This window comes from Cydia strobilella, chromosome 21 (assembly GCF_947568885.1).
Source record: "Cydia strobilella chromosome 21, ilCydStro3.1, whole genome shotgun sequence".
Lineage (NCBI taxonomy): Eukaryota > Metazoa > Arthropoda > Insecta > Lepidoptera > Tortricidae > Cydia > Cydia strobilella.
This window is the reverse complement of record NC_086061.1, coordinates 3,970,695-3,998,331: the sequence shown is the minus strand read 5'-3', so window position 1 is coordinate 3,998,331 and position 27,637 is coordinate 3,970,695. Positions and strand designations below refer to the sequence as shown.

The following is a 27,637-nucleotide window of genomic DNA, read 5'->3' as shown; positions in this document are numbered from 1 at the left end:
TAAGTGAACTTTCAGAAACTACCGTCAGATTGTAAAAGTAAAAGTGTAAGTCTTTTGAAGATGCTTTTAAAAGTTTGTTCTGACAGAGTATAGAAGTGGAAGTGTAAGTGAATTTAGTGAATTTCAAAATGGCGTAATGACGTCGTGGAGCGCTGAGTTGGATGAGGCGGCGCAGCTGGCGACCAAAGCCGGCTGCTGGCATGCTCTGCTATTTTATTTGCTTTGTGCATTGGCATCTATACCTACGTCCTTCTTAATATTTTCACAAGTAAGTTAAAGTAAAGAATATTGCTCTGTGTATTGGTCACCTTTTTTTTTCTATAAATGGCCTACTACTCACGCCTACTATTCTACTTACGCTGCGTTTTACGTAGGCGAACACTCGCGTACGCGAAGCGAAGCGCGCGGCGCGGCGGGCCCAATGCGTTCGCGTTCGCAACGAGATCGCCCACGTAGGACACTTCTATAGGTATCAAAGGATTGATTCACCCCACTCCGCGCCGCGCCGCTTCGCGTTCGCGTGTTGTTCGCCTACGCTGCGTTACTTAGTCAGTGTATTATCTCCTGATTCTGAATCAGTTCATTACTTTGCAAAGCAGTTATGAAAGACAGCGTTTAAATCTAAATATGAATGGCGCCCATAATAGAATACTATACCGAGTCGTGCCACGCTCTATGTGAGCAGAGATTGAGAACGACATGGAACAAATTCCAATATTTCAATAGCATAACTTAATCGTTAGTAATGCTGTGAAGTAAAATGATTTGGGTTTATTTTACGAATAGGGTGCCCGAAGAACAATAACTTGAACCCTAATATTGCTAAACCTTCGCTCTCTGTCTGAATTTCAGCGAGCTGTATATTAAAAACCGTAATAGAATATTTTTGCTTTTTTGTCATGTCATGTAAACTGTTATTTCAATTACTTACTATAAACATAAATTCCATTTCCCATGTTTTTTTAGTTCATTGTTTAATGTAATAATTGTCTCTTTCTTTTTCAAAAACCTCATTGTTGTCAGTAACTGACAGTATATTATATCATTGTTTTTACTGTAAACTGTAAACCAAATTACTCGTATGTCTCCCACAGGACAGGCTATGCCTAGTGTGGGGATCAGCATAAATGTTACACTGTTATTTTTCTATTTCAGATTTAAGCTAGTTATTAATTTAGTTTAGCAGTAGCATTGTATATATCTTTTATGAGAATAAAAGCATCATAATTTAAACTTTCAGAAATAAAAAAATTGTATTTGTATTTGATAGACGGTTTATGGCAGGATACTCTGAAACGGTCTTCATGACGGTGCCAAAAATAGTTCCCATTTAGTACTTACCTATTTACTGCTGTGGTTCAACCACGCATAGTGGATCTTGCCCTCCGATACCAAAGACTGCTATGTATGCTTCTTTGTCCAAATCCGTTTCTGTCCAATCGACCGCGTCGAGTTCGCTATAGATAGATAGATAGATTTTTATTTGGTATTGATCATACACTGTCCGTTACATTAAGTTACATAATAATATATAAGGTTACATATATATAAGGTCTTTTTGCACTTCGTCTCAGAAGGCAGTGGAAGAGTTCCCATCTATTAGGAAGGAAATTCCAAGGCCACGACAATAAAAAATATCATCGGGTTGTTTCTAGTTTCGACAGTTTTTCTACTACAACATCAAAATTGGGTTTGTAAATTTTTCATGACGAATATTTCGTGCAAATCCCTCGTTTAGAATTTTTAGATTATTCCTTTAAGATTTTTCATAGTTTCAATTAATACTTTTATTGTTTCTAGGTCTTCACCAACGCTACCCCGGAGCACTGGTGCGCACCATCTCCTGAACTCGAGAGCCTGGCTCTGCCTGACCAGCTGATCAAATCCCTGACGGTGCCAGAACACAATGGTGTGTCTGAAAGCTGTCGTACTTATACTGTGGACCCACAGACGCTGTTTGTAGTGCTGAATGATTACGTAGACGAAAGGTAAAAAGTATAGTGTGTCAAAGGACTGTCTCATTTCAAACATAGGCAGAGAGAATCATACTATCTTTGTCTTACTCTAGTACTAGCACTCAAAAGAAAAGATGAGTATAGATTTCTTTGTTCTTATTTTCTGCCAATTTGGTTTGACCAACTATTTACTGGAAAGATAAACTGTCATTTTTCAACAAGGTTCCATAGCTAAAATGTCAAATTTGGGACTGGAGTTTTGTCATGTCTGTTCGGTCCATCTATCTGTCTTAAATTTTGGAATAGCTACTTTATTTTGCGATTCGCTGCTGTAGTTAAAATCCCTAAAATAACTCTAGGGTGTTTCTGGTACTTTTCTAAACTTACCAAGAAAAGCAGGAATACAAAATGAATATAGGTATACTTATTTTTGTCTTCCTGCTTTTCTTACTACTTTCTTCTTGCTTTCTGCTTTTTTTTCTACTTTAAACACGTAAAGTGGCTGGAAAAAGATGTTCTGGACGTTGAAAGATATCGTGGCTACATAACATCAGGGAATGGACCGGAATCAAAAATGCCGATAAGCTTTTCAATCTTGCCATAAGTAGATGAGGATAAATATATTCACTGTTCACTAGTTGAAGTGGCACTAAAAGAGCCCCTTTTACTCGTAATCTAATCTGAAATCTACTGAAAGACTAATGTAGATCTCATTGTCATGTCAAATAGAACAGAAATAATCCGGGAAGGCGGTGTGATGCGGAAAGTGACTACGAGACGGCTGGTACCCGCTGAAGGAGAAACGGAAAGAAAAGAACAGGTGTGTGGAACTACCACTATACAGATGTAGCGAATAATCCTTTACCATCGTATTTTCACGGAAACGCACGAACGTGGTATGCTATTTCCGTCTATTAGACGTTGGTTGACTGAAGTAACATGACGTTTCCGAGAAAATACGATGGCAAAAGATTGTCCACTATCCCCCTTATTCATAAACGTCTACTGAATTTGATAAGCCGCTAATTATCGTTTGTCCCTTTCCATCATACATTGGTATAATGACGTATTGACGTCGGAAAGGGACAAACTACACTAACTACTAGCGGCTTGTCAACTTTAGTAATTTATGAATGAGGAGGATCTGTACATTTTGTAATGATCACACGAGCTTTGTATTCAATACGCTTTTGACTGAAAATAACTTGGAGCGAATTCAGTTTTTTTATAGTTTTGATATTGATATGGTTCTATCAGTGATTCCATTACTTGCACATATTAGTGCGAGCGAAATGCACCCCAAATATATCAATAACAAAGTATCAATAGTATCATAACAAAAACAAATTAAGATGAGATTTTAAACTAAAAATAAGCTTCCATGTCTTGAGTGTTTTAACACTTATATCTGCGTAAACGACGTTGGTCTTGGACACATTTTTAACAAACTGGTGATAATTATTCAAAGGCGTTTTCGGTTTAATTGATATAAATTCGTCTTGTATCTGACTTGCTGTCATTATTTAAATAAAAATGGGGTACACTTGTTATTAATTTGCATAATATATTATATAAAGTTGCTCTTAAGAATAAAAGCTATTACACATTCCAAATACAAGGTAGCTTATGGTAGTATAATGTCATATAATGTGATACTTGTAACTAATCTCAATCATGCACTACTCCTAAAACTAAAACTAAACTTAATTTAAAACTTATTTTACGCGATTAAGCCCCGTCGTTGTAAATAATAATGAGTAAAAATCGTGAAAGTTTAATTCAGTGTCATGCACTACTGATTGCATATTGAATATAACAACATAGGTATCTAAATACTTACTAGAATTAACTACAAGATGGTAGATGGAACTTGTAGGCGTAGGAATAATAGGGAGCTAGAGGAGCTGGTTGCGATGCCCAATATAATTGGCGAGATCAAAGCCACACGACTCCGCTGGCTTGGTCACCTGCTCGAGAGGATGGGAGAGGATCGTGCTGTGAGAAGAACGTATGTGGGGCACCCGGGCAGAAAGCGTCCGTTCTGGGCGTCCCAGATACCGCTGGAGTGACGAAGCCCTAAAAGACCTGTCCGCCCTCGGAATACCCACAACTAGCGTGAAGTGGCGCAGAATAGGGCAGTGGCGCTCTCTTGTGTCAGAGGCCAAGATCCTTTTTGGGTCACTGAGCCAGTGAAGTGTGAGGTATCTAAATAAGTAAGTAAATAAATACAACATTCTTATGACTTTTCCGCGAAATGTTACAGTCCCAATACGTACCTACCCTCAATCTTTAATTTATAGCAATAGGGTGTCAATTTATTGACCGGTATCACGGTGCCAAATAAACTAATAGGCCAATGAAATTGACTTTTTCGAAAATTAGTAGATAAGTTCTTTAAATATTGCATGTCTTTTTAATTAAATAAACAGATTAAATTTTTTTTAACTATCTGTCTGTCTGTAATGTAACAATGTTACCTCTTCATGCTTTTACCGCTGTACCGATTTAGATGAAATTTCGTACGGAGGTAGTTTGAGGTATAGGATAGGATAGTTCTTTTCATTCCACACAGACAAAGTCGCAGGCAAAAGTACCTAATATTTACATTTGATGTACCTCATGTACCTATTTTACAGATAGCAAAAGTGACAGAGGCCATCCTGAAGCTGAGAAAAGAGCCGGTACCTTGCACCAACGGGTGGAGCTTCAGTACCAGCCAGTATGAAAGGACCTTAGTCACTGAAGTACGTATATTTGTAATGTCATGAAAGATCCTTGCAAAAATCGTGCTATGCTTAAAGTTAACTATATCATTTTCGTCCTCAAGCTTTAAGCTTAGTTGTACCCTAAAGTGATCCCAAGAATTGTCGCAGCTCTAGCTTTTACGAAAGACTGTCCAAAGGAGAAACAAGGCCTTATTGGGATTAGACTGGCTTCCTCAAGATCTTTGAGAAGTGACGTATATAAAATGGTGACGAAATTTAAAATGACATTTTTCAAAAAACTGCGACCTCCATTAAAAAGCATTGGCAGCTTAGTGGTAAATCGTACTTACTACTAAGCTCCCAACGTTTTTTACCTGATCACAGTATATGAATTTGATCTGGATTTGTTATAGCCTGTATTAACCTTCTTTCTTCTCATCATCTTCTCTTTCGATTCCAATAGGTCTCTAACGCTCGAGTAATACACATTTAGCATCGCCAGCTCCCCAGCTATAACCTGTTATTACAATCAGAATGCGCCTCCTGATCTAATTAACGCATATCAACTTGGTCAGCATCAGTTTTTCGTGCGCTTCTGAATTTTATTTCGAGACATTTGTTGTGGGGGCTTTTAGCAAGCTGATTCGTTACTGCGTAACTATCTTTCACCTTACGCCGAATTTCGTAGACAGCTTTACTCGTAAATATCCTCACAATGTTTTCCTTCAACAAACTGATACGAGTAAATAAACATCAACCGACAATCGGCCGTATGCGAACAATACTTCTAAGAGATCACTGCGCGGTACGATATCTATCAGTGTCAAGTGACATTTCTTCAACCAAAAACGTTACTTTTGACGTACCGCAGTGATCTCTTAAAATCATTGTTTGAATCAGGCCGACAATGTGATTACTGTGGATACAATTTCGTAGCAGATATCCATTACTGTTTCCAATTTACCCATGAACTATGCATGGCAGCCTTATTATCTATCGATTGATCCGCCGCAGGGCAAAGGCAAAATTGTGAAATACTCGGCACATTGGCTCTTTGTTTTGTTTTGATACTTGATAGTAATAACTCTTATCGCTTTATACATAATACACACTAGGAGTTCATATTATGTAGGTAATTAACCTCAGTTAATTGCGTATTAGTCTAGGTACCTACTAACCGAGAATTAAACCCCCTAACTCCGGTTTGAGTATTTTAAATCGTAGATTGTTAACCAAGGGAAGAGAGGCACCCAATGCTGTCGAGGTAGTTTGGCGCTTGAACGCAGTGAGAGCGACAATAGTCCGAAACTGATACGATGCCTTTCACCCGAGTAAAACACTCTACTTTTCATTTCGAAAACGAGGAAAGTAAAATACATTTGCATTAAAAAAAACAGGGCTAAGCACTTCAAGAAATACTCTTGAGGGTACTTTTAATTAACAATTTAGGTAAAAATATTGTTATTTGTGGAATGGGGAGTTAATTATCACAATGGAAATTGTACAGCAAATCCATTTAAAACCAAAATTTTAATTGCTTATGGTAAAAAAAAATACTTAGAAAGTACAGTGCTCTAGAGCAGAAACGTATCGTTTTCTGCACACTTTTTAGAACTTAATCTTGGATAAGTCTGCAGGAAAGACGTGAATGTGAAGGGTCATCCCCATTTCTTAGATAGGTACACCAATTATAAGTAGACATCTCGAAACGACAACGCAAGTCATGCTAAGCGGTCAGATGTACCATCAGCAGCAAAAGTGCATGGCGACTTTATCAATTAACTCGTTCATAATTTCTCCATGCAATTTCGCAGCTCACTGTACCTTACCACCTAAGCTTACCACCCGCCTACCGCCGTCTTCATACAGTATTTTGTTTTCAGTTCGCGCTGGTGTGCGACAACGACTGGCTGCCTCGCACCAGCAACACGCTGTTCTGGGTCGGCTCCATCTTCGGCAACCTGTTCTTCGGGTGGATGTCAGACAGGTTCGTTTTCGACAACGGCGTTTGTTGCAGGGCAGGCTAGAATTAGGATAGCTGAAAGCATGACTACCATGTGACGACCTTATCGAGCTTTAAACAAAAGCAAGGTCGCAAGTGCCGATCGCACCACTAACCGGATATCATCACATAAAATCCTTTTCAACAGATACGGTCGTCGACCCACAATCCTGCTGATGATCTTCCTGGAAGTCCCTCTGGCCATATCAACCTCGTTCATCACATCGTATTGGGGCTACACGGCGCTTCGAGTGGCCTGCGGACTGTTCTTTCCGGCGCTGTACCAGCAGCCCTTCATCCTAGCGCTCGAGCTGATGCCTCCTAAGAAACGGACGTCTGCAGGTAGCTTCTACCAATTACAGGCATAGATACACCTTATCCTATTGTAAATACAAAGTTTCAGAGCAATCTAGCTAGTCGTTTTAAAATGAGAGCGTAAATACGTTTGTATGGAGAACCGAGCTTGCTGCGGATATGTACTAAGGATGTCTCAGGAATGTACTAAGGAATGCAGTAGGGAAATCTAATATTGTTTCCAGCACCATGTTGCCTCTCGCTCTGAACTACGAGTTGGCTTAAATTACATATGGAGGCGGTAAAGGTTTTTCCCGAAGCGGTAAGGATTTAAAAGAAATCAACTTGATTTGTTGTTGAAGTTGGGATTTTTAAAATATGAATAGGCATACAGATCTACTACGACATTGGTGTTTTGCCCGCGCATTGCACACTAGGTACGCATCCTGCAGTTAGTGTCACGCGAGTTTTCCTAACCCGGTCTGGGATTAACCCGGAGGAAAATCACGGACAATTAGTTCTCAAAATAACCATAAAACCTTCAAATTCCACTCGGCCAAATCAATATTACTGACATGCGAATTACGAATAGACGCATTCGCGGTGAGTTCTCAAAATCTGGTTGACTACGCTCCCACTGCCCTGTTAGGAAACGGTTATATCTTACTAAAATTTTTAATATTGTCTCGCATTTATTTAACTTTACGTCATTCAACAATGAGTATTATATGTATTCTTCGCATCAATCGTCCTATCGGATGATGCTGTATCGGTTGGCTGCGATAGCATTCTTGGTGAGCTCGTCTCGTATCCAGTCTGCTGAAGGTACCAGGGAACCCAGTACCGCCGCGTTTGATATGCAGTTCTGCCGAGCTAGCCCGGCCACGATCAGTCCTTCGCCCTGTAAACGAATAGAACATATTTGTAGTAGGAATAGGTGCCTGCTCGGTACAGCTATCGACAGTCAAGGCCTCACAAGAGGTTAAAAGTACTTACGTCTGACGGGCACATGACTGGGGACCCTGAGGCTACAGAGCAGGTCCCAGTAGCTCGGCCGCATGCAGCGTCATAACTAGATCCCTGCTCAGTACAGCTACCGGTTGTCACTGACACAGGCGTCTGAAATCAGGCAAATAAGTGACTATCAAAATATATTTAAAAAACCGGACAAGTGCGAGTCGGACTCGCCCACCGAGGGTTCCGGACTTTTTAGTATTTGTTGTTATAGCGGCAACAAAAATACATCGTGTGTGAAAATTTCAACTGTCAAGCTATCACGGTTCATGAGATACAGCCTGGTGACAGATAGACAGACGGACAGTGGAGTCTTAGTAATAGGGTCCCAGTTTTGGATACAATACAGTTTAATTTCCGATGACACCGCTTTTTAAAAATTGGTCACGAATTAGTATTTAAATTGGTCACGAATTAGTATTTATAAACCGTGTAACCGAAAAATGGTCCGTGTTATTTACACCCTCTAATCTACTTACAAATACTAGTTGGTCTTTCTTATCAAAGCCGATAGCGACACAGTCCCCTGCTAGTGGTGTCTTGAGTCCCAGACAAGCCCCAGTTTGCTTTTCCGGCCAAGGAACCTCTTCATCTAACAGTAGGAGCGCTGTGTCGTGCTCTCGAGTCCCTGAAACGTTGCAATCGTGTTTATTATACAACCAATTATGGCTGACATGGACGCCGTAAGGCAGCATATCTTTGAATCCCAAGGACGCGATATCGGCAAACTCTCAATACCAAAATTTCAAGGTTGGATTTGATAGGCAATTTTAGACTCCTGGGACACCTGGAACATCGAAAGTTTCAAAACCTATCTACGTCTCTTGGAATCCTATCACTCGGCAACGCTGAGAAAGCTTCGACAAGACGTTAATACTGTTCTACTGTGTTTTTATTTATTTACGTATTTAGGATATCTAAGTGAACAAAACGTCTGAGTGGTCACGGTTGAGTACCGCTAGAGTCCTCAGGTGAGCTATGTATAGCCCCTCAGAGAGTTAAGGCACTGAGCTGAGCGAGATGGCTGTGCGTGCCCGGGGTGGCGAATATCATGTTTTTTTTGTAAGTTTCAACAAAAAAAAGTAATCTATGGGTTCGATCAAAAATCGAATTGCGCATTTTTAGAAGCAATTTTTTATATATTTTAGCTTTTTTGCAAAAAAAAAATGTTACAAAATTTTAAGGTGCGTTTTAGACCTATAGAGTGAAAGTCAAAAAGTCAAATCAGGTTACGAAACGATGAAGTAATAGAGAAAGGCGTCAAAATTGCAAATAAAATTCTGGCAACCGTATTATGAGCTAAAAACGCGCTACGATTTTTCTAAACCTCTGCTGGCTGAACCTACTACACCTTAAACATCCAACTGGCCTGAAGTAGCTCGGAATAGCTCGGTATATTATTATTGCATATTTAATTTTATAAATTTTGGTAAAATAAAATCAGTTATTGACTTTAGAAATAACTATACATATATTATATAATACAACTATGAAATTATTAAAAGTTAAATAAGACACTGTCAAATATATTGTACATATATAAATTAATCTTTAGATTTAAGATAATTGCCTTGCCCTACCAGGGCCCATGTGAAACTATTATATATGTAACACCTGTGTACCATGGATGCAATAAATAAATATGAAATATGAAATAGAGGAGAAAAGCGTTCTCTGATGTCGGAAGTCAAAATCCTCTTTGGGCCGCTAACTACAAAAGGCTTAGTTAGAGCAATTTCACACAACTAATTGCGTTAATTAGTTATTTACGATACAAGTGCAGAAAGTAGGAAATTTGCAACGAGCTATGGCCCTTTAAATTTTCGACATTATATGCAAGGAAAGTGGGCTTTCTCGCACTAGTGCGGGAAAGTAGCACCATATGTTAAACTATTCGAATTAAGTTAACCACTGTCCTCCCGCTTCATACAGCCCCTCGGGTTAAATATTTTTACAACAAAGGTGACTACACGTCTATTAATAACGAGCTAGCTACCATCAATTGGGAGACTGAGTTTTCCGACCGTACTTTAGACCAAGCTTTGGATTTCTTTTACGTAACTTTTAAGAAACTTAGGGATAAATTTATACCCAGTAAAATAATTAAAAAGGATAACTATCCGGTATGGTATTCCGTTTCCTTGAAGAAAGTAATTAAAGAAAAATACAAATATTTCAGGAAATATAAAATATACAAGAATCTATCAGACTTAATTTCATATAACGTTCTTAGGGAAAGAGTACGTAAATTAGAAGATACATGCTTTACTTCGTATATACACCGGGTAGAAAATAATATTGCCACTAACCCTAAACAATTTTGGTCTTTTGTGAAGTCTCGTTCATCCTCTCAGAGTTTACCCAGCAGCCTTAAGTATGGAAACAGAATATTTAATTCAGGCTTAGATATTTGCAATGCTTTCTCAGATTATTTTTCTACCACCTTCAGAGCCTCAAATAATAATAATACCGATCATTCACCCTATCCCAGGTATGACTCAGTGGCTAGTTTAAATAGCATTGAAATTAATCCGGACGTTGTCTCTAATATACTACTAAAATTAGATCCTTCTAAATCAGCGGGTCTTGATGAGCTACCTGCCCAGTTCCTAATTAACTGTGCTAAGAGCTTGGTGTGTCCCATTGTTTTACTCTTTCGGCGTTCATTCGCCGAGTGCTCAATTCCCTCAATATGGAAGTCGGCTTTTATCACCCCCGTTCACAAAAAGGGTCCGAAGACGGAAATAACTAACTATAGACCAATATCGAAATTATGTATACTTTCAAAAGTGCTAGAAAAAATTGTGTTTCAACAAGTATACGATACTTTTAAACTTTCTTTTAGTGATTATCAGCACGGTTTTTTGCAACGAAGGTCAACTGTATCCAATCTTGTTTTACTTAATGATTATGTCACTGAAGCTATGGATAGTGGGCTTCAGGTTGACGTCATATATACTGACTACAGCAAGTGTTTCGATAGAATTGATCATAGGTTGCTTATATCAAAGTTATATGACATGGGAATACATGGGGATTTACTGAGGTGGTTCTCCTCTTATATCAATAATAGGTCTCAGGCTGTCGTGGTCAATAACTATATATCTGGATGGGTATCAGTCCCAAGCGGCGTCCCGCAAGGGTCACTGCTCGGTCCGTTATTATTCAACATTTTTGTTAACGATATAGGCAAGTGTTTTTTGCACTCTAAACTTCTCTGCTTTGCAGATGACATGAAGATCATTAACGAGATAAAATGCAACCATGACTCAATATTATTGCAGTCCGATCTTGAACGTCTCGATGAGTACTGTGAAGTGAATAAGTTAGAGCTTAATCCCTCAAAGTGCTTTTCAATTACATTTTCCCGTCAACGCAATGTAACCTCCACATCATATACAATAAAGGGTCACCCGCTTGAGAAAGTAACTTATATGAAGGATTTGGGTATTATTCACGATTCTAAACTTATATTTGACAAGCACATAGATAGTATTATTAGTGGAGCACTAAAAGCGCTAGGCTTTATAATGAGAAATTCTATATACTTCACCCAAGCTAAAACCCTGAAAGTGCTTTATTGCGCATATGTGCGGAGTAAACTGGAGTACGCGTCACAGGTCTGGAACCCCTGCTATAATACTTACGTTGACCGAATCGAACGCGTTCAAAAAAAATTTATAAAATATTTATGCTTTAAACTGAAATATCCCTATAGCTCATCTAATTATTTAAGTATTTGTAAGAAACACCATCTAGTCCCATTGCAAAAAAGACGTGACATATCTGATATTACCTTTCTCCTGAACATCACCAGTGGTGTAACTGACTGTTCCGAGCTACTTAGTAAACTTTCTTTTATTACCCCCTATCGCTCTAAAAGGTACCATCCCCCAATATCTGTTAAGACTGCATCCTCCAAATATAGACAGAATAGCTTCCTGGTTCGCGCGAGTCGAAGGCTAAATGAGCTATCGAAAGAACTTGATATCGATATATTCAACTGTAAAGTTCCTAATGTGAGGCATAGTTTGGTTGAGCGGTGTTTTATGTGAGCGACATTTCTATTAATGTAATGTTACTCGTAGATGTAATCTTTTTTTCTTTTTTTTTTTTGTTTCGTTTTCATTATGCGATGAAATGCATGGAATTTATCAACTTACTGTATTGGCGCCTTGTCACTAAATATGTATTCTTCATTTGAATCTGATCAATTTTACTTTAGAGTGTTTTTTATCTGGAACTATGTGACCTCTGTTGTTATTGAATAAGTATACCTATAAGTAGAAGCCCCTAGAGGGGCTAATGAACTAAGTGTTCAAAACTTAGGATTATTGTAAGGCTTCCATCGCCATTAATTTTCAATTTGGTATGTTTTTTATTTTATGTTATTTTTTCTCTCTTTTTTGTACGCATGTGTGTGTGCGTAAGTGTTAGCATTAGTTTAAAATTGAATATTTTGTTACTACCTGTGAGTTCCTGTAATTGGCTTCCTGTTTTAATCTTGTTGTTTATTGTAAGTGTATAGCTGTTGGTTCTCCTTAACATAAATAAATAAATAAATAAATAAATAAATATGTACTGTATAATATACATCGTCTAGACTAATTTAACTTACCCGAGTTGAATTGAGTATTCTTCGCTGTACTATTGACAGCATAGTGCTTGGCTGAGCCTGGCAGTTGCACCCACAGATTGGATCCCTTTCCACCCAGCACACAGGAGGCGGACGTCAGCACGATCTTGGATCCTATGACCGCCCCTCCGCAGTAGAGACCAGAGGGAGATTTTGTGCGAGGATTGCCGCCATCTCTTAAAATCGTTAAATACAAAAAAATATTGTAGTTGGTCTTTGGTGTCGAAGCCAACAGCGAGACTACTCTGCTATGGAGTCCTCGAGGGCCAAAGATACCGAAGTTAGCTGAATCTTTTCGTCCAGTTAGTTCCAAATGCATTGAGAGAATATTGATCCTTTTATCTTACTAAACGTAGCAAGAATCAGGCTCTGTGGGGCAGCTTTCCAAAGATACACATATGAGATATATTAAAATTTTAAAAACATAGGTATACTTGCCGGTACAACCCAATGCACCATGGACACGAGTCCTTCGTTCCCGTTCTGCACCCTGAAAAAGAAAACGAAATTATCTGTATTGCACTTATATACATATTGTATATCCGTTTCAAGCAGGTTTCGCTTGAAAATCTATCGATGAAACTTGAATACCTAACTATTTAAGAATTGTAAAACGTATTGTACTGTACTTATAATAATAGTAATTAGTAATAAGCTACTAATACATTATGTAAATTTATATTCCGAAATAAATGATTATTTAATTTAATTTTAATTTTATAAGCGGTTAATAGCCTTATCGTTTACCTGTGTCTGTTTGGCTCCGATCTGTAGCCGTTGGCTCCGGGGTCGTCATATTGGGGAAAACGCAGCACCAGTCCCACTTGCCCGGACAACTGCCAATTCTGCAAGACATGAATGTTTAGAGTAGATAAAGCTTAAACTCAATGAGTAATACTGACTAAAACATTTAAAACTGTTGATAATCTTGGGTGTTATAATGTTTTCCAACAGCATTAATAAGACGAAGCCGAAGTTTTGCTAGACAATTAAATAGAGTCTAATCTACTTTATTTGTTGACTGCTGGGATGCTCGGATTTGAGAAATGGACGTGTTAGATAGTGTGATCTCTTTTTGTACAGTAGTTAATGTCCACAAAGTTAGTGAGAATTAGCAATAAAATTGATCTGCCTTCGACTTTTTATATTAGTTTGTTCTACAACACGATGTCTTCGTGTACTTGCTATCATGTCGGATGTCATAGAGTCCGTCCTAGTCTTGTTCTTGGTTTGTTGACATAGCTTGCTGAATGTTGCTGACTTGTTCAGTGACGTACCTAATTTCACTGTCATCGATGACACCACCTGGTTGGAACACGTGGTCTTCCGTGCACATGCTCTCATGAACGCACATGCCGTCTCTGCCGTCCTTTGTCTTACACGCCTTGGTTTCTGTTGGGGTAATTAGATCAGATCAGTTTCAAAGCTATACATGGTATTTTTTTTATCCGACTACTTATTTTGTTTGTTTTTTGCGATGATCACAAATCCCACTAGGTTGCTTTGTTTATGTACAGAGCACCTAGTCTCAGTCCAGCTCCCTATATAAACTGTTTCCGGGAAACTAAAACACAGAAAATGTTTCAATCCAAGACAAATTAAGTAATATTGTTACTAAATTTTATCGGATTTTAGACTTTTATCAACCAATACGACAAATCTTCTCGCATTGGAATAATTCTGTTAAAATAGGATTATATTTTGAACAAGTGTGCAATAATTCCTTCACACAAGCGTTCTACGTCTTATAACCTTATCGTATAAGGTATATAATAGGTCAATTGTCCGTAGAGGACTGGACTGTGTAAAGCGGGTCTTAACTTAACACCTTTAGTCCCGCGATATTACGACCTCAATTACAATCAATATTTAATTCCAATTTAAGAACCTCAGGGTCGTTTTTTGGCTAACATATTTAGATCCCTGGGACTCAAGGATGAAACTTACGGCCGGTAGGTGTGAGGTCTATGTCATCATCATCATCATCATCGTCACGACGTACGCGCAGCGCAGCCGCCAGCGTCACACACGCACTCAGCACTGCTAGCTGATGCAGTTTCATGGCTGGAACACTTGAGATGGTTATCAATTTGCCTCAGTCTTTGTAGCAGTAGTCATACTAACTAGCAACTTTATAATGCACTTAACTAGAAACCGAACCATTACATTTTTGGATACCGTCAAATCCTAGGTTAGTTATTGTTTTTGTTCGAGGTTTGCATGTTCTGGTAATCTTGGGACGGCTAAGTTTGGGTTCAAAATGCATTAAATTGGTTTTATAATACAGCACAAACCTTTAAGATAACCCCGGTGCTATTTCAGATAACTAAGCAGGTACCTGCTACTTTTTGTTTCTGAAAGAAATTTGCCTTTCCTCACATTTTTCTTACCAAATTCTTTGGACATTTGAGATACATGCTGTTAAATAATTTCCAAATATAAATACAAAAATACTAGGTAAGTTAGGTACTTAATTAATCGTAGGTATTCCTATTAAGACTGACTAACATACCTGTTTATCAATCACATGCGATGACACAGATTCACAACAACTGTCTTTACAAATCCTTTTGATTTTCAGTTGAACGGGATTATTACACTCAAACTTCTTTAAGCTGCTACTAAACAACTCCAATCTCAGTTATAACATTGCTTTAGTTTTAATAACCATATTCGAGAATATTTGTGCGTCTTCCTTGTCTCGATTCACAGTGATAACTAAACAAGTTTTATTTTGCAAATAACCGCAAATATAACACTGAAGTTTAATATAATCTTTCAAGGTAATCCAATTTGAACCTTGTTGTTATTCACACTAAGCTAATATTCCATTCACATAATATTTGTAGTAAGAATCTTCTTTAAGTCTTCGCAAAATACAAATATGTTTGCGGTTCAAAAACGCATTAAGTAATAAACCACAGGTCAAAGTAGCGGTAAAAACAAGTTGGTAAGACCATTTTATCGATGCAGTTAGTAAAGAACCTATTATATTTGATATAAAGTTTAATATTGTTTGTAAATGATGTCGTGGCGAAGCAATGTTTAGGTTCACGAACTTGATACGAGTCAAATGTAATTAAAGATGATAGGGGTTTGGTGTCATTAATATATATGTGTAATTAAACAACAATAAGTAGGCCCTAAATGTTTTTTGAAATTGTTAAGTTTCGATTACGACTAATCGATTTAAAACATCGAAGATGAACATTTTTAACACATTAAAAACTTGAAACAGCTGTTCAAGATAGGACCTTTTAAGTTACATATCCATACCGTATTTTAGAAAACGGAAACGTTAAATTAAAGAAGTTATGGAGACATTTTAGTATTCGCTTACACTATAGGTAAAAGGACCTTTCTAGTAAATATGATTTTAACCTTTAGTACCTAAAGTTTTTATCATAGCACTAATGTTTAGGGTTTCGTACCTTAAAAGGAAAACCGGACGCCTTATGGGACCACTTTTTTGTCCATTAGTCTGTCTGTCAAGACCCTTTATCACGGGAACGCGTTGATGTATCGAGTTGAAATTAAAACCCTGAGTATATGGCTATAACCCTTTGAAGCTGTGAAAAAAACAAACTTCTAAGTAAACGTAAAAAAAATATACGGCCATTTATGCCACAAAAAATGTGTATTTCGACACTGTCAAGGGCAACAAAATTGATAGGGTACTACCCGTTGACCTAAATCTATAAAATATCGTCTTACACTACAAGTACAGGGAAAAACCTGAAAACTATAAATGTGTAAAAAATGAAAAAATAAAAAAAAATAAAAAAAGTTAAATTTATACGGAACCCTCGGTGGGCGAGTCCGACTACTTGGACGGTTTTTTATTTATATCAGTATTTCCAGTATGAGTTAAGAATGCACAAAAAAAATTTCCCCATTGCGCCATGCAGCGAAAGGAACCCTCATCAGGGTAACATGCTTATCAGTCTAAGCGTCTAAGCATATAGTTACTATGTACCTATCCATTATATATGAACTAAGGACTCATTATTGGGAAGATTTACGTCGATTTAGATTTCTTATTGGATCCAAGATCCACTTTTGAAAATTACCATTGCCATATGCCACATTATTTAACAAATTCTTGGGGACTGGACTTGTTTAGTTTTCTTTTTTAGGGTTCCGTACCCAAAGGGTAAAAACGGGACCCGGTTACTAATACTCAGCTGTCTGTCTGTCTGTATGTCTGTCACCAGGCTGTATCTCATGAACCGTGATATTGTGAAATTTTCACAGATGATGTATTTCTGTTGCCGCTATAACAACAAATACTAAAAACAGAATAAAATAAATATTTAATTGGGGCTCCCATACAACACACGTGATTTTTTTGCCGTTTTTTGCTTAATGGTACGGAACCCTACGTGCGCGAGTCCGACTCGCACTTGGTCGGTTTTTTTATGCATTCAAGTTATATTATTTTTAATTATATAAATCAATAAATAAATAAAAAATCTTTATTGCCACACCTTAGGAAAAAATCTACAATTTATGAAAGGATAGCTTAAAAATACAATATAAACTAAACTTAAACTTAAATATCAACTTAACATAACATAATAACTATTAACTTAAATCTATGGTGAGGCAAAGGGTCCCAATCTCAGCATGTGCGGTGCCAGAGGGCTCCGCGCTGATTTTCAGCCTGGTCCCGCGACGGTTGGGGTGGGTCGCTACTATCATAATGTACCCTTCTTAGGTACAGCTCTATATTTATAACTTTATGTGTATTTGTGTTATTAGTGAATATATGGGCATTTTCTATGAAAAGGGACCTTATTGTCTATGCCGCTTACGCCGCACAGCGTCGCGCGGCATTGTATTTATATCGGAGCATCGTTAATAATGGCGTAAGCGCCATCGACAATAAGGTCTCTTTTTATAGAAAATACCACATATTCAACAGAAAGTATGTTGCAGGTATTGTGGTAGGCATGATGTTTGCCGCGGGTATGTGCCTACTAGCTCTGCTGGCGTATGCTGTGCGCGACTGGTTTTATCTCTCTCTGCTCACCAGTCTGCCCTTCGTTGTTCTTTACGGGTGAGTGTGGCAACACATTAATATTGTGGTAGGCTGCTAGTACTGGTGGCTTACTAAATATACTAATAAGTCTAATAGAGTAGTTAGAGTCAGCGCAGGTTAGATGGCGCTGACGCCACCGCAAAGTGGTGGTGGTGGTGGTGGTGGTGGACTCGCTAATAAGATAGAGACAGTACATGTCATAGTAAATTTTGTAACCACTGTAAATTCACTGCCATCTATCGACATACTTTAAAACTAAAAATGAAGATTTATAAAAATACGTTAAAATGTATTTAAATATGGATAAATGTTTTTTTTTTGCATTAATTATTTTTATATGATTTTGACCCATGTTCTTTCACTGATATGCGTTAAAATTATAAATAACAAACGAAACTGTCAACGCCCTCTATACGAGAGTAGGCCAAAACTAGTGGCTCCATCTGATCGAGAATCAAATTTTCGTGATTTTCTAGGCACGTTTTTTCCTTAGACTGTATCCATCTATTACGGAGTTATATCTATCTTTGCTTTAAGGTAAGCATTATGCTGAGGCGGGACCATTTCGTGGTAAACTATACTTACCTACTTACTTTTTTTTTTAAATATACTTTTTCTTTGTAATACGTTTGTATGAAATGTAGTTTGCCATGAATAAATAAATAATTTTTTGACATTTAGACATTTAGATTTTTATTCTAGAAAGTTTCTAGACTAGTATTTTTTTATACAATTTTGGTGTTTCACGATTCTATTGTGAAATTCTTATTATTAAGTTTGTCATATCTATAATAATTCAATGTTTTTAAGAAAAATAATAACTGCATCAAGAAATTGCTCTGATATTTAGATTAAGGTAATATTTGTAGAACTTGACAATGTAAATTAGTCTGTATGTGTAATTTCATTCACCTCTGAATTGCGATACTTATATCTCGAATGCATGTTTTAAGTTAAAGTTCGATATTTCAGGTTCTTCTGGACAACCCCTGAATCCCCACGGTGGCTGGTAGGGCGTGGACGCGTAGCCGAAGCGGAGAACGTGCTCATCAACCTCGCTAAACGGAACGGCATTACGTTGCCCAAAGGATTTCTGCTGGAGTTACATGTCAGTAATATTTATTATCAGAGTCCGTATAAGCTAACACTACCACAATACAGACTTTTTATAGAAATTTGACACAGTGACATTCCACACTTAGCCATTGACTCTATACTGGGTGGCCAAAAAATAAGTGCATTCCCGTTGCCAGAGAGGTTTAGGGATTATACTGAGCAACTTTTGCTACGAGATCAACCACGAAATCGCGAAAAAAAATTACCCTCCCATAGAAAATGGACCAGCCAAAATGTAAAAAACAGCTAAATTTTATTTCGCGATTTTAGGGTTGGTCTCGCAGTAAAAGTTGCTCAGTATAATCCCAAAACCTCCATGTCTTTTACTTTGCCAGGTAATTGAAAAAGACTTCCAGCCAAATCAAAACCAACTACCAATTCTACAGAATTTAGATCAGTATTCAACGCTTGCATGATTACTCATTTCTCTTTGATACTCATAAGTTGTTTAAGTGCAACTGGTATTTAGAGCCTTACTTCAATTAAATATCAATAAATAAAATAGATGATCAAGGTCAGTTATTTATTTTCATTAATATGTATTTTTCAGAAAAAAATTAAAGAACAAGAAGATGCAGAGACGACAATGCTATCTAATGCCAACGGTCACATACCGGGATTTCCTTTACTCACAAACAAAGAAGAATTCAACAATAGGCGGATAAGCAACATGCTTACGTTTAAACCCAACCCAAACCCGCCAGAAGAAACACCTAAGTCAGAAAGTATTGAAAGAATAATTGCCTTAGAAGTAGCTGAGATAGTAAACAGAAGAACGAGGCTAAAGAATTCAGAAGCTCCCGAAGTTACAGTAGATTCTCCACCTGATGACGAAGTTGAAACTTTTAATATAGAAGAAACCTCACCAAAAACACAAATGGAAACGTACACTTTTCCTTTGACTATAAGAAAGAAATCCGTACAACTTGTAAATAGAATTTTCAGAGAGAGCCCAGATAGTGAAGAAAATAAGAAAATAGATGAACAAAATTCCGAAGGGGATTGCAAAGCATCACTTTTAGATATGTTTAGATATCCAAATATCAGAAAAAAGTTTATATTTTTAACTTTTAATTGGGTATCTTTGGGTGTTGTGTATAATGGCTTGAGTTATAATACGCCTAATTTAGGAGTGGACGATTACTTAGCATTTTTCATTGGTAAATATTCTATTTTGAATTTTTTGAGCCTTCGTCTTACTTATACTCGTTTTAAGACGAAGTGTCGATTCATCTACCATCAATCGGTTCTACTAATAATTAGAATCTAAAATTATGTTTGACGTCAAATGCAATGAGAACACTACAATCCTCAAAGCAGGAAAAACTATTTAACCCCTCGTATACTGCCTGTCAAATTTGATTATTGAAAAAGTGACCTTGACATTTAAAACAATAGATTAAAATTCCCACGCACGGATCAATGTCTAAGCATACGAGGGGTTAAGTTAAACAACTCCTGAACTTTAATCACAAGATGTCCACTAATTGATGCGCATTTTATATTCATTTAAAATAAATGTATGTAAACTTTTATAGACTACAATATCGCTTGAATCGTAGACAGTATATACAAGTAGTTATAGACGCGCCACCGAGCGACTGGGGGTATGAGAAAGAATATTTATATAAAATTTGGGCAGCATAGGATTTTTTCTCTTTCACTCTTATAAATTTCGGTATTTCGCTATCGCCTCCTACTTATTATGCCACCCGGTCGGTGATAAGGACAAAGCATGGCGCTGTTTTCTCTTTCCTCTTATAGGAATCGCAATAAGACTATCTTTCTCTATCAAAGAGTGTCAGGCCCTTGGCTTGAATAGTTGCGTGTAATAACATCGCAAAAGGTACGTAAGGAAGCAAAACAAGAAAAAAACAAGTACCTAAGTATGATTTAAAAGCACGAATGGGCGTTTCAGGTGGCGCAGTAGAAGTGCCTTCGTACTTCATTGCATGGCGCTGTATGGAGCGCCTCGGGCGGCGATGGGTTCTCTGTGTATTCAGCTGCATCGGCGGACTGGCTTGCCTGTGCTGCGTGTTTGTACCTGAAGGTACTAATTTCATTATTGTACTGACATGTTTTGGTTTTTATGTTGCAACTTGCAACCATGAAACATTTTAAATAATTAAAATTAAACCCGTCTGTCCAAAATAAGGTATCAGCTACAGACAGCTAAGTCTCAAATCAGATGGACTAAGCCCCAATATAAAATTGTATCTAAACGCGTGTGTTATGTATAACAGTACTCGCCTCCCATGCTGACTACTATCAATTTTTGATCGATTAATCAATGACGACTACTATTTCCAGCTATGAGGAAAGCCTCAGATAGAGAACGAGAGTTTGTCTATTTTTGTTAGCTGCAACTTAATTCAATTTTATTAAAGTCAAGTACTATATAATACTATTACAAGACAAGAATGACATAATCAATATGTTTTTAATGGGTGTACATAACTCATGATTCTCTCTCTCAGATTGGCCGTGGATCACAGTGGCTCTAGCGATGGTGGGCCGCCTATGTATCGGAGCTTCTTTTTCCGTATTCTACGTGCAGATAGGGGAGCTGCTGCCCACGGTACTGCGTGCACAGGCCATGGGCGCCTCCAGCTTCATTGCAGGCCTGGGCCTGTTGGCATGTCCATACATCGTGCACTTGGTGAGCAAAGCCATACTTGTAGACTTTTGAAAAGCTTTTGACAGTGTTGACATCGACTTTATTTCCAATCCCTGACAGTGGATGAAGCGTATAGGCCCAGCCCAGGGTTTCTGCCGTGACAACCAGGTGACTATCTGAATTTAAAAAAATGGTACAAAAAACATGGGTGCACGCACGATGCACTACATTTTTTATAATTACCTACTTTTTATATAGGTATTATAGTTTGATATATCATTTTGAATAACGTAATATAAGTCATACTAATACTATATAACCTTACAATCAACGACATACATATTTACGTAATGTGACTTTTGGTATAATGGTTATAGGGGTATATTTACACTAAGTCATGAGTTCTAACTAGTGGTGATATAATTATGTATATTAATTATATGTAAGTATTAATACAAATTAAAGGGTCCCAGAAAAGTGGATTAGGTTAGGTTAGGTTATTATTATAACATAATCAACATATAATAATAATTACATTATAATAAGTCGGAATTATGGCAAGTGTATGACAAGTGTGTGTGTGTGTGTGTGTTTTTTTATTATATTAAACAACACACCCAATAAACATAAATACATCACATTTGACTCCCACAGGGAAGCATCCTCCTTCCCTAGATATTTTTAGGACATGGCTTTGCTTAAAAAGGAAGCTCTGAGTAGTGTATTGGTGTAAGCTCTATGTTTTAAATCCCATTCCCGGCTTTCTAACTTCTACAGTAATATAATATTCTATACCTTCCAGGCCGTGTATTTAAGAGCGCTACCGCTGATTGTCCTCGGCATACTAGCAGTACTCGCGGGCATCATGTCACTGTTCTTACCAGAGACTCTGAACCAGCCCCTGCCACAGACTTTGGGTGATGGCGAGCTCATTGGCAGAAACTTCAAGATCTTCAGCTGTGTTGGTGTGAAGAGCAATATTCGGGCACACGAAGACCTCTGTTAATTGTACAAAGCATTTCCACAAGAAAATTGTCGTTACCCTTCATAGTTATTTTAGAACTTGAGCCAAAAGTGTCAATTAAAATAGGTAGGTATGAACGAACAATATAAAAATGTACATTAGTAACCTCTCTTCAGATACTTTCAGATACTTCGACAAATGAAATCTGGTAATCGCTCTGCCAGTATGTAAAAAAAATATCATTCGCGCGTTCTCAATACATGCGCGCTGCACATCGCTCATTAACTACGAGCAAGTGGCGCATTCTCGACATGTCTACCCGACTTGCTCAACTAACGCTGGGATCCGCGCACAATTTTAGGATATTTTCTAGCATATGACCCTGCAACACGTTCTGAGTATAATAGTCTAGGTTAATTTTCAGGGTTCCGTACTCGAAGGGTAAAAACGGGACCCTATTACTAAGACTCCGCTGTCCGTCTGTCTGTCACCAGGCTGTATCTCATGAACCGAGATACCTAAAGAGTTGAAATTTTCACAGATGATATAAATATTTCTGTTGCCGCTATAACAACAAATACTAAAAACAGAATAAAATTAATATTTAAGTGGGGCTCCCATAGAACAAACGTGATTTTTTTGCTGTTTTTGTGTGTAATGGTACGGAACCCTTCGTGCGCGAGTCCGACTCGCACTTGGCCGGTTTTATTACTCCCCGATTAATGAACAGCAGTGGTAGTTTGCCCCTAGGTCTGGTGACATTTCACCCCGTACCACGCTCACGAACGCTTTTGATTATATTTTTGACACGAGCAGATTGGTTTTAGACCAGGTTTGGGCCTGATTCTTGAACATCCCGTTTTTTTAAATCGCTTAATGGTCCGACATAACCTTACATTACCTTACATTAATATCCATCTAAATGTTTTAGCTTCTTAAATATCTCGCACGGTCGGAATTTTTGATTGAATACAGCGCTTTCGCGTCCATGTTGAAAACAATGTAAAACTATAGATCTACGCCTATAATAGGGCTGACGTCTAGAAATCATAAGGATGCATCTCGATTAATAAAAAATAATATATTTAAAAAAAGTTCCGCTATTTTTAAGTAAAATGGCAGTACAAAACTAGGACACTTAATCTGCCCAACCCTGTAAATTATATAATAAACTATTCACGGCAGTAGACATTTTCAACACAAACAGAGCACGTTTCCAAAAGCAAATCTTAGCTGAGACAACTTGACTTTTGTCATCTTTGTGTAGATTGTTTCATTGCTATCTAGTCTCTAGTGTGCGTTAAGTTTACTGTATCATTAGGTACTTTACCTATATTATGTATAGTTCTTTTCTTAGTGAGAACGTTTTAGAAGGCCGGTACACATGTTTTATGTTTTTGTGCAAATTAAGGTACCTTTACCCGTTGGACGTCACATATCTTTACTATTTCATATCTAGTGAATCTCTACTTCATTTCCCGAATCGCGCCGTTTATCATTTGCTATTATTGTAAGTACTTCTGTTGTTTCTCCAATAAAGAAAATAAAATAAAATATCTGGACGCACATTACGGTCATTAATGTTTAAGGGCGTAGCACCGATTTTGTAAAAATAACCTTATTTCTATGTACTTAAGGTAATTATTATTCCTTTAGCATTTTCAGTAATTTCAATAAACATTGTTTATTTGATATAAATTTAAGTATTTATAAAAACATGTACCTAAATTGTATTAAATTGTAAACAAATAATTTAAATAGAGGTAATTAATTTGTAACATAGGTCTAAGAACAAACAAAACGTTATAGATAAGAAGAAAAAAATAATTTATTTTCTTTATCATATAATTACTTTTTGTTGTACTTTAGGTGTTATAAATAAAACAAAAAAATACAAATTTTAATGGTAACTTTTCATTAAATTTGTATCATGACAAACAACTACCAACCTCAAAATTTCACCAGCAGCTTTTAAAACAACAACAAACGCTGGTCTTTCAAAAAAATAAGGATATATGTAATGTGTAAATGTTGTTTCTTCTCGTACCCGTGAAGTACTTGTACTTTTGTATTATTTATTATTTATTTATTATATATTATTTTTATTATTTAATTAATTATCACTATAAGTTTAGCAGGTAATAGAGATACAAACAAGAGTTATTTGTTTTATAAGGGGGCAAAGTTGTTGTTTAACCTCTCGTGGTCGTGCTAATACTGATACCCGAGCAAGCGAAAGATTCCAAAATTAAACCACGAGCGTAGCGAGTGGTTTGAAAAATGGAATCTTGAGCGTTGCGAGGGTTTCAAGGAACGAGGGATAAACAAATTTCGCCACCGAGTGAAACACAATTATACACCACACCAACACAAGGAAAATACTAACTGTAAAATATCAAACAAAATCAAAGCAAACTGATTCAAAATGAATGTTATTAAATATTTATTATTCAAAATCATCACTTAAAAGTCAATTCTAACAGCAAACATAAGAAAACGACTCAAAATTTGCATTACTTTGAATCACATGTGAATAAAATGCAACTTTCTTATCAGTTTTTGCACAATCAAGAGAGACTTTACCAGCTGGTGTGGTGAAAATTAAATTTGGTACTTTACTAGGTATAATAATTCCGTTGAAACTGCTTCAACACCAAGTAGTAGTAGGGTACATTCTAGAATAAAAAGGCAAACTGCAGCAGTACGACGGTGTACGTCACGATTACGCTGAACAGCCGCAGCGGGAACGTTGCGTCGAGTTCGAACATGCCGAACGCCGACATCTTGAGCGGCGACGCGCGGTTCAGCCGCAGCACGTTCTTGCAAGTCTTGAGCAAGCCTAGAAATACAAGAAAACGGAAAACGTAGGTATGTAATTGTTTTTCTACAATTGCCACCTATTTGTATTTACTTACAAATAAAATTTGCAATTGCGTTCATTCCTGTAGAACAAGTAGAATAAAGTAACGGAAAGTTTTTGTGCTTATAAAGACAATTTATTTCGATTTACTATCATATTTCGTTTAACATTTGGGACTGACCTTTAGGTATAGCTTTACTTAAAATCTGAGCACAGCAACTTTCAGCAAGATTTATAGCTGTATAAAAATTTTCACAGGCAATGCTCAACGTTACCAATAACAGAAAGTTCTTGAAGTTCAACATCACAACGAACATTGATTGAACCTGTAAAATGAATACGAATCTTACACTCTTTCATTCAACTTAAAATAGAAATTTGAATAATTTACGACCATGCGGATTATTTTTAATCTTACTATGGTTTCTCCAGTAGTTCTAGTACTCGTTTCCTCAACCTCGATCATAAATTGCAAATTCATTAAAATATGCATAAATGTTTGGAACCCAAATAATGTAATCTAAAACAATGTTCATACATCTGAGATTGTGATGACATGTAACGAACGGTATCGTATCTGGAAAAGCCCAAACTTAGTATTTTTTGATAATTATTTTTATTCTAATAAAAAAACCGGCCAAGTGCGAATCGGACTCGCGTTCCAAGGGTTCCGTACATTACACAATTTAAACAATGTATTTTTTATGTAAAACGTGATTTAAATGTCTTTAAAAAACCCGTAGGGGTCGGATCAAAAACTAAGTAATTAAGTCCGACTCACGCTTGACGCACATTTCTAATAGGTTTTCCTGTGAGGTAAAGAGCTATTTTGTGTATTTTTTCAAAATTTTAGACTAAGTAGTTTCGGAGATAAAGGGGGGTAATGGTAATTTTTTGCCCATTTTCTTGAATAACTTCTAAATTGTTTATCCTAAAATTATTAAGAAAATATATTTAAGTTTTGCACAATGAGCTCTTTCATTTGATATATAACACGATATAGTTTGAAAAACGTTATTTTTTAATTTTCTCAAAGGGGGGGGGGGGGTAAAAGTGTCAATTTTCATGCTTTTAACATATTTTCAGCGTTTTTTGGCTTCCCGCTAGCACTACTTGGACTTTTGTTCTGTCGCGCCTGGAAAGAGACTATTACTTGGATTGGAACCTACTTGGTTCGTATGAATTTATGACATAATTAAAAAATAAATACTTTTTTTTCACAATCCATAACTCCCACGGGAACAATATAGGCCTTTTACCTTCACGTACCTACACCAGCATGAAATAAGATCAATTGTGCAAGTGTGATGAAAAAATTCTCTTATTACTTCAATTATGCCATAATGACTTCAACTTACCGAAAACTGATACACTTTGTTGCTTAAACGAAATGCTTTAATTATATCAGTATATGCATTGAACATATCGCATTCATAGACTGCAGGATGTACTTCTTCTTCCGGTATTATATGTATTTTCTTATATACTTCCATTTTATGAATCCAAATGAGTAACTCATTTTTGATCATTACAACAGATCGCGTAACGCGAACTACTTGCATATCAAACACAATCGGTGGTACGAATATAATAAAATGCACCAGCCAATTAAGAAAATCAAAATCAACACTACCTGTTACAAGCCAAAGAAAAATGTACATACTGACAACCAATAATACCCAGAGCCAATTTTGGATCTTGTGTTTATAGAGAAATTTTTGTTTGTCAGTTTGTAAAAAGTCAAGCACATGTTGCAATTTGATAATAATTTCAACGACATAGGCTCTCTGGAAAGAATTGACAATATATGTAATAATTGACATTAAAAAATAAAATGTTAAATAAAAACAAAGCACAATACTAAGACTACCACTGTCAGAAGCATCGTAATAATATAAAAAACGAAAGACGGGGCTCAATGTAAGAGCAGTACAACCGATTACGGACTTTATGTAAAAGGACACGTGGTTGTCAGGAGTGATGAAATTGTTGATGATGCTGAAACTAGACATTAAAAAGCAAGACTGTACAAGGTTTAGAGGAAACAACATGGCTTGGAAATCTTTATCAAGTATATTGTTTATCAGGTACTCAGTTTGGATCCTCCTGTTTATTTCCATTTTGTTCTTGACGACTTCATCACTTTTCATTTTAGTCATGTTTTGTTGAAAAATCCTGTTATCCGTGTAGGTAATATCTTTGAAACTTTTTACATTACTTAGGAAAAGGTTGGGCACGGCAAGGTGATGTTATGGCGATAATCATAATAAAAGGAAACATAAATTAAGTATATTGGACTCAAAGAACCTTATCTGCCATCAAAAGTCCTTTTTAAGAATTGATGTGTTAGGACTTTAGGACTGTTAATCGTGTTCATGATTAATGATGAAAAAATATTGGGTACTTACAATATATAAATATTTAAGGGGGGCT

General features: G+C 36.9%; 4 protein-coding genes across 5 annotated transcripts in view; 2 read left to right on the top strand and 2 right to left on the bottom strand.

Moving 5' to 3' along the window:
* Positions 1-27,637, top strand: part of LOC134751013 (uncharacterized) — a 182,143-nt gene that overhangs the window by 123,445 nt on the left and 31,061 nt on the right. The gene's annotated exons all lie outside the window — the stretch shown is intronic.
* On the top strand, positions 107-22,452 carry LOC134751005 (organic cation transporter 1-like). Of its 2 annotated transcripts, XM_063686318.1 has the most exons (12): positions 107-268; positions 1,801-1,988; positions 2,685-2,775; positions 4,592-4,699; positions 6,544-6,647; positions 6,811-7,004; positions 17,545-17,665; positions 18,620-18,755; positions 19,314-19,923; positions 20,682-20,813; positions 21,241-21,422; positions 22,183-22,452. In XM_063686318.1, exons 1-12 carry the CDS (start codon positions 137-139, stop codon positions 22,384-22,386), a joined length of 2,202 nt encoding a protein of 733 aa, XP_063542388.1. In that variant the 5' UTR covers positions 107-136; the 3' UTR covers positions 22,387-22,452. The 2 variants fall into 2 exon arrangements, with proteins under 2 accessions (XP_063542388.1, XP_063542389.1); XM_063686319.1 differs by lacking the exon at positions 107-268 and having other exon boundaries at positions 1,860-1,988; positions 2,690-2,775; positions 22,183-22,451.
* On the bottom strand, positions 7,669-15,300 carry LOC134751025 (ovochymase-2-like). The gene is made up of 9 exons (XM_063686354.1): positions 15,119-15,300; positions 14,554-14,670; positions 13,884-13,998; positions 13,354-13,451; positions 13,045-13,096; positions 12,589-12,782; positions 8,450-8,598; positions 7,953-8,075; positions 7,669-7,857 (listed from the first exon to the last, which is right to left on the bottom strand). Exons 2-9 carry the CDS (start codon positions 14,666-14,668, stop codon positions 7,708-7,710), a joined length of 996 nt encoding a protein of 331 aa, XP_063542424.1. The 5' UTR covers positions 14,669-14,670; positions 15,119-15,300; the 3' UTR covers positions 7,669-7,707.
* On the bottom strand, positions 25,020-27,524 carry LOC134751251 (uncharacterized). The gene is made up of 2 exons (XM_063686636.1): positions 27,138-27,524; positions 25,020-25,183 (listed from the first exon to the last, which is right to left on the bottom strand). Exons 1-2 carry the CDS (start codon positions 27,361-27,363, stop codon positions 25,020-25,022), a joined length of 390 nt encoding a protein of 129 aa, XP_063542706.1. The 5' UTR covers positions 27,364-27,524.